Below are 12,998 nucleotides of genomic sequence, written 5' to 3' on the forward strand. Positions count from 1 at the left end.
ATTATCCTTGCATTACAATCACACACAACCAGTGAAAATAGATTTAGGGCACGTAACTAATAAATGTCAATGCTTCTTTTGAAGCGTAGACAAATAAAGAAATGGTTACCAGTGTAGTGTAGTTCCTATAGTCCCAATAGGCTCTGCGCATTGGAATAATATATACTATAGATTTGACGTAGGACTGAGGTCTACTAGGTCTCTATCTGATAAATTCGACTTAATTGTGAGTGCCAGCTATCTCAGAGGTCACTAGAAACTTTCTCGAATGAACAAGAAGGGATTAGTTTCTGACAACCACATAAACATGACAACTTTGTTTCCCAAGAATAAGAAATGTTATCTCTAGAGTCGCGGAAACAATAGATAGTTATTTCACTCAGTCAATTGTGCATGCTTCGTTTCACCAGAGGTGCAGAGAAATAGAGAGACGGGCGTTTTCAATAAGAGGTATTTATTGAACTGTCTTCTGTCTCATGCAGGAGAAATGAACTGCTACAATCGTAATACTGGTTGCAAAGTACAATGCGTACAGTACGAAGAGTATTATAAAATAATACTGTAAAAGCATGATATGGTTTCTAAGCCATAAAATACATAGAATACATACATTAATAAATAAAGACTAAAAGTACTCAACTGGTGCTTCTAAAATACGCCTACCCTGGTGTACCTAAACTAAGTCTAGTACGAGGGAAGAGGTAAGTGAGGTGTAGCTTAGTTTCAGTATTCTTTGCCAATAATCTATCCAAGAATTCTCTAAGGGTCTAATCAGCTCTGTACCTTGGTTTTAGAATGAAGGAGGTCTGGTATCTCTCTCTCAGGGCTCTATTTCCCAACAACCCGCAAGGGTAGCTTGGAAACACTGGAGCTAGATTTCTCGGCAAGAGAAAACACAGCGTCTCTCTCAGTGCATCTGCTGGAGGGTCGGCTTCCTTTGGCACTTGCTTCGGCAAGCTGTGTTGTGTAGGTAGATAGTCGAACTGCTCCAAACCACCGTGTGTTTGCCTGGGCAAGTGTGGGCATATTTATACCTTGAAGGTGCCGAGTTTGACGTAAGGTTGGACATAATAACGTCTTCAAAGAGTCAGTTCTTTGAAAACTCCATGAGTTCTTGGATAAATCAATATTCAAGCAAGGGGAAGTCCCTGACTGCTGAAGGCGGGTTTTTCCAAGAAATCGTTGTGGATTTTTGGAACTAGTGGAAGTAGCCATACCGTATTTGGACTGCATAGGCTAAGTCTAAATATGGTTATGATTTCTATGCCTATATAAGGATAGGGTGATTTATACCTATATATGGGCATGAATCGGGAAAATTACACTAGGGTCCTAAATTCCTATACAACACCAGTAGGGCCTAAATATATAGTTTTAGTTATATGTATATATCATCCGTTCCCATCTAGGAGCATTAAAGAAAATAAGGGAGAGCAAGTAAAAACTGAGAACTTTCCCATACAAAAGACGATAGCAACAAAATAGCCAGTCCATCACTCGGTCCATGTAATAGAGTGGAGGGCAGGGGAACAATAAACAAAATACTCCTCTAAGTCAAAATCGTTTAGTAACCACGTTTCTCGCAAACAAATAATGCATCATTAAAAAGATTCAAAATTAGACACAGACAAATGAGCATGAAACCCAGCCACATTCAAGCAGCAAAGTTTCCATGAGGAGCTAGGAGGAAGAACTGCAAGAGAGCTCATTCAAAAGCCAAGACAAATTGTTAAACTTGTAAACTGTCGTCAACAACTCCCAAACCCAGTTTCTCGTTGACGGCCATTAGAATTGGTAATGGTCAGATTGGTTGCAAAAGACTTTGAGCAGGTGGAAGTAATGGTTTAAGCAGTACAACTATCTGCATGTCATTTATGAGCATTAGAGAAGGCAGTGCATTGAGCGGTATTACGACCCGACCCAATAACTGGTAGAACATCAATGAAGATTTTTTTTAAATGACTTGTGTTTCAATGTTAAGGAGGATATAGATTCAGAAAAGAAGTGAACAATTGATTTCTTGACATCTTGATCCCCATTAGCATAAGTCTGCGAAGAATTGAGCCTGTGGAATTTCCAAGAATTGGGGGTTCTTATACAGGAAACCTTTCAGTGTGTCTGGAATGCAACTTGAATCTAGAAAAAAAAATAGCATAAGGGTTGAATAAAGAAATTTCCCTTAAATAAACAGATACCCCTGGGCAACACTCAGTACTACCATTCCCCTTATTTTCATACTCTGAATTTACACAGCGAGAAGACAATATGTTATTGCAAAAAATAACATTGATTTCAGTAGAATTTCCTATTGGAATTCCGTGAGAGGTGGAGGACCTTATTACAATAGGAGTTTCCTCTAACTCCACTAAACTCAGGTGATTTAGCAAATCAATTTTTCCCCCAATTTCTTCTAAATTGTACGAACTTTAGAATGTTTTTTCTTCCTCAGACCTTCAGCTTTGACCAACTTGAAAGGATTTTCAATTATAACATCAGACAAACTAAAAGCTTCCTGAGGAACATTCATTCTCTCAGTATTTAATTTTAATAAGGATGTATTTTTGTCATCCCCAGTAAGGAGGGTCTATCTGCACCATTTAGTTCACCAAAACCGTCTGACTTTGGGGGACCTCTCAGGGACAAGTGAACATTCAAAACAGAATTTTGTTGAAAGCTGGAATCTGAGATCATTTATGGTTTCTGGGTCAGTACTTGTTGCTGATGTTTTTGTAAAGGATTTACCCACCGCAGAGGAACCAATATCACCTGAACAACAGCTGTAACAGGATTACCTTTGTAAGAGCTCTTAAAATCGAGGATAACATTGATAATAAATGCTCTTGAACTATTAGCTAGTTGTTATTTAATTTCAGCAATGAAGAAACAACAGTGTACTGAAGACAATATACTAGAAATACAGGAGCTTCACAATTGGCGGCTTGGGCACATCATCATCAGGTAGGGAAAAGGAATTCCTCTGCTCCAAGATATTAGCATATTTCATTACAGGTTGATCAGAGGAGAGTGAATCCTCCAAGCCAACTTCAGATTTTTCAAAATCATTTTGCCTTAGTTCTGTATAGATTCAGAAATTTCACAAGCACATTCAATTCATTAACATTTGTATTTTTTAAAAGTGGTAGTGAAGAAATCCTTGCCCTAGAGATCTTACTCACAGTACAATTAAAGAATGCAGTTAATGGCTGGGAACCGTCTAAAGAGCCTATTTTCACCGTTCTCATCTGAGAAGAGCAGGATTTCAAAGTATGGATTGTAGTGTTGCCTCCTTCCACACCCTGATACAAAATTACCTGAGGCTGGTCTAAGCAAGATTTCTTTAAGTTGCAATTCACAAAAGGAGAAAAAAAAATCCAACGTAGTTCTTTGGAGTAAAAATTATCCGGGACCCTCTTGCGAATTAGGTATGAATGCCGCTGATGATGCCCAATGCTCTGTATTGAAAGGTTGATAAACTACAGTTCTATTCCGCGGTTCTTTAGAGCACAACCACATATCCACTTGTAATTAAGCTTATTATTAAATTCCACGTAAAATTGTATTATATTTCAAACAACCTCAGTGGTAGTGGAGGATTTGCCACATCACCCTCCCTGTGAGCAAGTCATAGACTTAGTGGAAAATGTAAGTTGAGACCCGAGTAATGGGCTAAAATGCTGAATGACGGATAAACAGCAAGTATTACTACTGAGAGAAGCCGCACTGGCCTAATGCCAGCCCCTTCCGTTCACTGTAGGAGACTGCCTGCACCTAGTGCTTCGCTGCCAAACATCAGATGCTTTAAAATACAGGGCTTTCGATTATTCAGATGTAATTCACATAGTACTGTGCTGTTGGTAGGATTAACCATCTTTACAACGTAATTGTATGTAATAAGAAATGGATGAATGACCTCCCAAGGTGCCAGTGAATTTGTTTATTAACAACATTGGTATAGAACACGTCCTTACACTCATAATCCACTATTAGTCCAGTAAGCAATGCAGAGCACCAAAAGAATGTGTGTGAGAGCTATTGAGATGTGAGAGGGCATTCGAGAGTGCTTGCGAGTTAGAGTGCAATACACAGACTGCTGGACTTAGCACTGTCTACCATAAATCCACCTGGCAAGCTACGAGTGGGAAGAAACGAAATACCCACCAATACTTTTCATTAAAATTATGCAGTTTCACAATATCTTCAAAAAAGCATCATGTGTAAACACTTGAAAAACACAGATTTATCTACTTTGGGGGGTTAGGCAGCTGAATAAACACATCATACAAACGTTTGATAAACACAACTGAAATCCACAAACAAAAAGCATTGAAAATAGGAAAGCCTGATTATGAGCTACAGAAAAAGTACCATGTAATGTTTTCATAAACCCTCCATCCCCCACATTACTCGACCTAAAGTTCTGGGGACGGGGCTCAAATTCAAATCATTTTGCATAGGGGGGGCTCACAGCAAAAAAATCTCTGAAATCCTTTGAAAAACCACGAAGTGTAGTTTCTATTTATGAATTAAAACTAGCAATTAATGAAATGTGCCTATGATGTTTAGTTCCACAATCTGTAGCTTGCAAACCAGCCATGCAGACCATAATTGGTTGTGCCAGGCTTGGTACACGTGACATTCACAACAAAACAGGCATTTGCAACCACCATTGACTCACTGGGGCATTTCTCATATACATCCTTTGTCCTTCCTCTCTTATCCTACATTTCTTCTAAATTCTCGAGAGACATGCATACTCTTCTTCTTAGCCCAACAATGTCATCTCTTCCCTGGAATCTAGTTTTCATCCAGTGCATTCCACTGAAACAGACTACTTTCTCAAGTCAATCTATATACAAAAAAACCTTAGCTTGTGTGTCGTGATCTGTATGCGGCTCCAACACTGCATGTAAATGTAAATGTATTTGAGCTTGTATAGCGCACAGCTACCCGCAGTGGGTTTCCCGGCGCTTGCTTAGGGAACCCGTCCTGGTATTCCCCTGTGAGATAACCCTGGCAGGGTATCCACAAGGTGAAAGCCAGGCATCCCGCCGCGAGGGGCCGTTGTGGAGATTAAGCAAGCTATTGCCCAGAGTCGCAGAGTGTGAACCCGTGAGTCGAGAAGGCACCGGAGCGAGAATTATCGAGTCCGTGGAATTTTTAGCCCAAGACCCGCCGAGGCCGGGAATTGAACCCTGGTCCAGGGCCGATCTCAGCTTCCGGGTCTGCCGCCTCTAATCCCTGAGCCACACTTCTCCACACATTACCCCAGTCTTCGTTCTTTTAGGTCTTTATTTATTTTATTTATTTATTTAGGCTATTTGTTAAGCGCTCAATTACCCGTAGGTATCTCGGCGCTGAGTGAAACGAATTAGCTCATGAGGCGATTATTGCTTAAACAGCCAGGTTTTTATCTGTCTGCGAAAGGAGAGCAGAGAAGTGGATGTTTTGATGTAGGAGGGTAGACTATTCCAAAGTTTTGTGGTAGTTACTATGAAGGATCTGTCACCCCAGGAAACTCTTTTTGTCCTTGGGACTTGGAGTAGTCCAGCAGTTGATGATCGTAGGGATCTGGTAGGTTCGTAAGGACGAAAGGAGTTTTTCAGATACGTTGGTCCTTGATCGTGAATTGCCTTGTAAGCAATACAGAGAGCCTTAAATTTGGCTCTTTTCTGCACTGGCAACCAGTGGAGCTCCCGGAGAGTTCCGGAGATAGAGGCGTACTTGGGAAGTCCAGTAATCAATCTGGCCGCGGCATTCTGCACAAGTTGCAGTTTCTTTAAGACACCCTCTTGGGCATTGACTAGCAGGCCATTGCAGTAGTCAATGCGAGCCATGATAAGTGCGCTGATTAGAGTTTTTCTTGTATTCATTGGAAGATAAGGTAGAAGTTTCTTTATCATTCTTAGAGTATAGAATGAGGAAGATACTACCGTGTTGACGTGAGGCATGAAGGTGAGTTTAGTGTCCAGTATAACTCCAAGATTCCTGGCCTTGGTTACTGGGGAGGGGGGAGGTCCCAAGGCATCAGGCCACCATGTGGGAGACCAGGCAGGGGAAAGATTTCCGAACAACATCACCTCCGTTTTATCGGAATTCAGTTTTAAGCAGTTTTGTGTCATCCAGTTACTCATAGCCAGCATTCCTAGATTGAAATTGGAGGCTACTTCATCTCCGTTTTTATTTATGGCTAGGACAATCTGAGTATCGTCGGCATAGGATGTAACCGCCAGGTGATGGACTTTTATTGTCCTCGCCAAGTCCGACACATAGATGTTGAATAATGTCGGACTTAGCGAGGATCCCTGGGGTACACCACAAGGAAGAGTGAAAGAAGGTGAACTGAAATTACCGAAGGTAACAGATTGAACTCGATTGGTAAGAAATGAGGCGATGAGGTCCTTCGCCGAGCCCGTGATGCCGGCCGATTCGACACGGCCGATCAAGGTGGAGTGATCGACCGTGTCGAAGGCCGCAGACAGGTCCAGTAAAATAAGCACCGCCGAACCTCCACCATCCAAAGACCTTCTAATTTCCTCCGTGGCCCTGATAAGTGCAGTTTCCGTCCCATGTCCTTTTCGAAAGCCAAATTGTGTCTCATCCAAACAGTTGTTGTGCTCTATGAAGTCGGAGATTTGTCTGTTCATGATTTTTTCTATAATCTTGGCGGGGAGCGGGAGGCAAGCGATAGGACGGTAGTTGGCAACTAACGTAGGGTCAAGTGAGCTTTTTTTAATAAGAGGCTTGACGATGGCTCTTTTCCAGATGGAGGGGAAGGTCGTGGACAGGAACATGGCGTTGAATATCTCAGTGAGTGTAGGACAAAGGAGTTCAGGAAAGTTTTTAAGGATAGAGGGGGGGCAAGGGTCTTCTGGGGAACCGGAGTTCGTAGTATGTAAAAGTTGGGACACAAGATCAGAGGAGATCTGGGAGAACTCCTGAAAGGAGTTAGAAGGGATTGATCGCGGGGGAATGGAAGAATTCGATGCAGGAGGAAGACGGTCGTTAGAGACAGAGTTCGAATGTCCAGTATCATTGGCATGAGCTTCGAATTGGGAGAAGATGTCAGTGACCTTTTTTTGGAAGTGATTAGCCAAGGAGTTACATAGTTCTTGGGTATACGTGACTGGGGTAGATGTAGTTTGACCTGAGAGATGGGTCACTACCTGGAAAAGTTGTTTGGTCGAATCTTGAGCAAGATTAATTTGATTGGTGTAGAAATTACTTTTCTCAGTAATAATAGATTGTTTGTATTTCAGCAGTATGGATTTATAGAGGGCTTTTTGCTCAGGGTCGTAATCACGTCTCCATTTGCGTTCTTGACGCCTACACTGTTGTCTTTCTAGCCTTAGAGTATCATTGAACCAAGGTGAGGACTTAGTTGTTCTGTTGGAGGAGTGTCTCTTAAGTGGCACTGTATGATCGACAGTGTTTCGAATCCAGGTAGTATAGTTATTGGCACCTAATTCAGGGTCATCCGTCGTGGGAGGTCGTGAGGACGCGAGTGATAACTGAGAAGCCGGAATGTCAATGCTTTTCCAGGCTCTGAATTTATTCACTGAAGGTTTAGTAAGGGCTCCTGGAGGAATAGGATGAAGTAAAAAGTTAAAGAGAATGGCAGAATGGTCCGTCCAGGTGAAGGGAAGGAGATCCTTTATCACTAGGGATGTCTCGCTGGAGAATAGGCCATCCAGGAGATGTCCCGCGGTGTGGGAGGAGCCGGTGACCAGTTGGGAGAGACCTATATTGGATAGTTCAGATAAAAGAGCAAAAGTATCGGGGTTGTCCAGAAGCTCTAGATGAAAGTTAAAATCGCCCAGGATGGTGTGGTGACTTTCACCTGCCAGTGGTTCTAAGAGCAGGGGTAAACTGGCAAGGAAAGGACTGCGAGGTCCTGGTGGGCGGTAAATGAGTATACCTTTGAAAGGAGGTGCGTTTGGGACAGAGATCGAGAAGGACAAAGCTTCACAGCTAGAAATGGGAATGGTTTCTGTTCGTACTGTTAGGTTTGAACGGTAAATGATAGCTAGTCCGCCTCCCCTTTTGGGAGGAGGTCTATCCAGTCTAACGATAGAGTATCCTTCAGGAGTGGCCGTGACGAAGTCAGGTCCGCAGGAGAGATCGCCCCATGTTTCAGTAATGAAAAGGAGCATTTGGAGTTATGCTCTGCATTTACTTTACTTTGTGTTATCTTTCAGCATTCCCTTTTATTGTTGGATGAAGTCAACATTTTTCCTGCACTGTTAACCGCAAGGTTTCATGCTTGATCAATGTCTTTTTTACTGGTAAACTATTCTTTCAATACCAATCAGTTCCCCCTTTCTCACAGATTCAGCAGTTATTATTGGATTACTTGTCACTATCCTGGTCTATACCCTGGAGTCGTGTCCAACTGCCTCATTACTTTGGTATTTACCGCCCATTTAATTACCAACATCTATTGAGCCTGGTGCTGCTTTGCATAATTTAGGTACTAGCTCCAGTTATTCACTTTCCGCTCAGAACAAATTTGAGCATTTTTCAATAATACAATTTCAAGAGGAGTCAACTACATATTCCATACAATTCTGCTGCAAATAGCATTTGTGTGTTGCCACTGATATTGTCATTTCCCCAAAGAGTACCACTCACCCTTCCTTTCCAACTCATTTTTTATTGCTTGGTTTACAGGGTCTAATTTTATTCTTTTAACGTCTTTACCTTCTTGTCTGTATACATTGGCTTCCAATCTCATTGTGCTTTTAGTTCTTCTCCCCATGTCTTCTTTTCAAGTGCTAGCTCTGTCAGAACTACGTGGACTTAACCGCCTTTTGAATTTATTAACCCAATACAACCTCTTCACTTTTCTTCCCTTGATTAAACATTCTGTGTTTTCTCTCCCTGTGCTTCTCCCAGATTTTGTACTAATTTGATCACAGCCCTTTGCTTTTCAGTTTGTTAGTCTTTTTAATAAGACTCTTTTTTTCTTTTTGAGCTTAAATAATACCCATATGTCCTACATTTCCAAGTACTCCCATGATTCTGAGCAACTTTAACGCCTTAACGGCGGCCACTATTTTGCAGAAGTGCGGCACTTCCGTAAAACGGGCGGCCATTGGCCGACGGCAGCACTGGGGAGGTAGTGCTGCCGTCGGCCAATGGCCGACAGCAGCACAGAACGGGTTAAGATTAAACTCAGTCTTTGTTGTTTATTTCTAAGAACCTGCGTCACAAGTTTCATCACCATCATTGACCGTATTCTTCTTTATCGGTTATTGATGGATGGTGATTGTTTTCCCCAAAGATCTGCTATTTCTGATTTTGCTGCTGATGTACATATCAATTCTAAGAGTCTAACCATTTTTGGATTATGGGTATCTCTAAAGGATTATTCTTTATGGGAAATGCAAATACCCGCCAATGCCACTCTAGCCTTCTTTCCATTATGTTTGTTGGAATGGGCAGGCCCACAGGTATTCTTCTCCCATCCCAAAGTTCATATAGATGTTTGCATATATTGTTTTTGTGTTTATTCGGTGTCCTTTATCAGTTAAACATTATTTTATTCTGTGTTTGACAATTTTGTACACTTCGAGTAGTCTTTTGGAGACCCCGACTTTGACTTCCCCCATGGTTCTATCGTTGTTTCCTTCCCCACATTGTTTTCCTATTCGACCACGAGTAAAGCACATATATTGGGACTAAGCTTCATTGACAATTCATAAGATGTGGAAAGTTTCTAAAACATGTTGGATCTCTCGACCCTCATTCTTTATTTTTGTTGAACTACTAGTATTAAATTTGTAAATATGCCAAAGCAACTCTTAAGTGTAAGAAGCTGGCTCCTTATGTGATATACCAATAATTGGTTAATCGTGTAAGGAGTCCAGAGATTCCCCCAAAAGTGTTCAGGACTCATTGTAAACCCAAAGTACTTAATTAGTGGTAGTGTGGTCGAGCAGCCTTATTCCTAACACAGAGGCGTGCAATACATTTTTAAACACACAGTGACTAATAAATGACACACAAATTAAAAAGGAGATCCACGCCAATTGTATAAAAATAAGCTTCTTTTAAGATTCATTTTAAGACCAACATGTACGTTCAAAGGGAAGTAAGTTTTTCAATAACAATGCTTTTCACTTTAAAAAGTTGACACTTGCCGAATTAATCAGTTCGGCAATGTTGACCTATGGGAGGAAAAAAGAATGCAGGTTTGAAGGTAAGTACCCTACTTACAAATCAAGTCTTCGCAGTCTGTGGTCAACACTAGACAAGCTTCAAGTTAGCACCAAGACAGCACCACCAGCTGCACAGGGGCGCAGAGTGCAGAAGTCAAATTCTGAGTCAAGCGCCCACTGTTAACCAATAGAGACTGGAGGTGATTGAAGATGCGCTGCTCACAGGTGAGTAAAGCGGTGCCAGGGGTCGATATCCTTGAGTTAAGGTACGTCTGCAAGAAAACTAGGTCTGGGGGTTTGAATCTGGGGAGCCACCTGCTGCTAGCAGCATAGGCTGGGGTCGGATGACAAAGGCGGAAAAGCCTTTGAAGCTTCCCTCTCGAGCACTGTGCTCATCCTGGGGGAGGAGGTGTGACACATCCTCCCAAGATGGGTTTGTTTCTGCCCTCGGAGAGCAGGGGAACCATGTCTTGTGGTGGCATGCTGCCTAAAGTCTGTCAGAGACCACACTAGGGTTGGTAGGTTTTCAGGGGGGTACCTCTGAAGTGCCCTCTGAGTACATGTTTTAATAACTCCAACACTGGCATCTGTGTGGGTTTATCAAGAGTTGTTCTGTGAAGCCATCATGGTGCTGGGGAACTAGGGTTGTTGAGTTTCCAGCTCATGCACTCTCGATGGCTTCCCTGGCACTTTCAATACCAAGAATAGACATAAATGTTGTAAGGACATATCTGCTCTTGCAGATATGCCTACACCTGTGGTACAGTGCATCCTGCCTTAGGGCTTGTATTGAATGCTAGTGGGGTGATTTACCTATACCTTAGGCAGTGCTGCTTTGACATGGAACACCTGCAGTGTGCCAAGTCTACTTTGTCGTCTTTGTTTCTTCCTAAGGCCTGCAGGCTGCAGTGGTAGTTTGCATAGTCTTGGCAAGGGGACCCTTGTCAGTCCCCATGCTCTAGGTACTGGGGATACCATTTAATAAGGACTTAATGGGAGACTTTAAGTTTTGCCAATCATGGTACAGTTTTAGGGAAGGAGCTCTGGCACAGGGGACCTGGTTGCCAGGGACCCTGTGCACTTTCATATAATGTTGCAGGCAAAACGTAGGGGGCTAACCATGTCAAGAGGCACTAGGTATCAAAATTTGGCAAAATGTGAACCCTCATTATACGCTTTTCTGATTTATATCTCTTTATTCCCTCCTCTCACGGTGTTGCGTCCAAAGGACTATCTGCTGCCCACTGCCTTTTGTAATCTTCATTTTGAGCTCCTAATTTATAGTGGCTGCAGCTTCCTGTGGTTTGTGCTTACACTGGATTGTTGTTCATTCATGTAATGCTCTAGCAACTGTGCTTTGAATAAAAAAAATAAACAAGCCAGACAGAAAGTAGCAACACTTCAAATTCTCTGAACATCTGGGTGAATGGTGACATCTGCTGGGCTCTGGTCTGTAAACTATGACTCTTCATTGGAGAGGATCCTGCTGGGGGCCGATCCGAACTCTCTTGTGGACTGACTGTATAATGTATAATGTAATCGTCACTGGCTAGAGAGATCATTCAATGAGCACATTTACATCCAATGAGCCCCAGGTCATAGAGGCGGTATGAGAAGAGGAAAGTTCACCTGCATTAGAGTGCCGACCCTTCTGTTGTCAGTCAGCCCCTCACGTGTGCTCCTTTGGAAACTGGCTGACAATGTGCGGGTCGGCATTCGGATGCATGTGACGGTTCCTCTTCTCATAGCGTCTATAAGACTTGTGGCTCATTGGTTCCCCTCTCCAGCAAATCGTGTGCTCCTCATGGTTTCTTTTTTCACAATTATTTCTGCATTTTTCTGTTACTGATTCTTAAAGATGTGTGTCTCTTACTGAATTGTATAATTTTGTGTTTTAACTCCAAAGGGTCAGATCCTGTTTTTACATCTGCAATTTCTCTACTTCACTATTGGGATGACAATCCTGTGCAGCACAACCTGGGCATGGAGAGCCAGAACACAGGTGAGAACCAGCCGATGTATAATGTAACACAAATAATCGTAATTACTTGTCTTCAGTCTGCCGAACGGAAACTCCAGGGATCACTCGCGAGCTTTCACTCAACAATTTACTAGCGATAATATAAGGAGGATCTGAGCCAGCATTGATGAGGCCAAAAGTGCTTAAACAATCCGAGCTAGAAAAAGATGGCCTGAATTAATTAATTGGAATATATCGACCAACGCAAAATATAAAATTCCATTCACTGGAATTAGCCTGTCTGTAATGCTCATCTGCCAATCCGCTCATCTGCTAGGCATAGACGGTATGTCCCCTAAAAACTGAAACTACAGTATCAATGAGGCACAATGTCTTTTAGAGACTTTTGGTGGCAGATTCCACACTGCATGCTAATCCAGACATCAGCCTGGATTCGGGAAATTTGAAGCAGTACCCCAGCGCACCGAAAGGTGGCGCCATGCAGCTCCACACCAACATCGCTCTGCTCCGAAATTGGCACGCCAAGCCCTATATAGGTGCAACCCCCCCATGTGCGCACCCATCAGTTCCATTCGTTCTGCACGAACAGATGAGGATCTGGAGCTATCGCACATCTTTCTCAACTGTAATGTTCTAGATTTTCTTCCCCCAACAATGTTACTACAGTGTGCAAGGGAAAAAATCTCATCACCAAAATCTACTGGGTTTAAACCTTGGGGGAATATTGCAAACAAATTTGTTTGACACAAAGGCACTAATTTGCCTGTTGTGCCTGAGATCGAACCACAACTCCAAAGCCTGCAGTGACAGCGCCTTGAAGCACTCTAATGCCATCTGGGATTGAGAAGCAAAGCTGTTAG

General features: G+C 42.5%; 1 protein-coding gene across 3 annotated transcripts in view; it reads left to right on the forward strand.

Annotated features, from left to right (window-relative positions):
- Nucleotides 1-12,998, forward strand: part of LOC147668909 (uncharacterized) — a 275,754-nt gene that overhangs the window by 226,515 nt on the left and 36,241 nt on the right. For all 3 annotated transcript variants that reach the window (XM_086948354.1, XM_086948352.1, XM_086948353.1), the window contains exon 6: nt 12,064-12,159. In XM_086948354.1, coding sequence (XP_086804480.1) covers nt 12,141-12,159 — 19 coding nt within the window. In that variant the 5' untranslated portion in view covers nt 12,064-12,140. The remainder of the gene's footprint in view (nt 1-12,063; nt 12,160-12,998) is intronic.

The sequence above is a fragment of the Lissotriton vulgaris genome, unplaced genomic scaffold, assembly GCF_964263255.1.
Source record: "Lissotriton vulgaris unplaced genomic scaffold, aLisVul1.2 SCAFFOLD_907, whole genome shotgun sequence".
NCBI classification, from domain to species: domain Eukaryota; kingdom Metazoa; phylum Chordata; class Amphibia; order Caudata; family Salamandridae; genus Lissotriton; species Lissotriton vulgaris.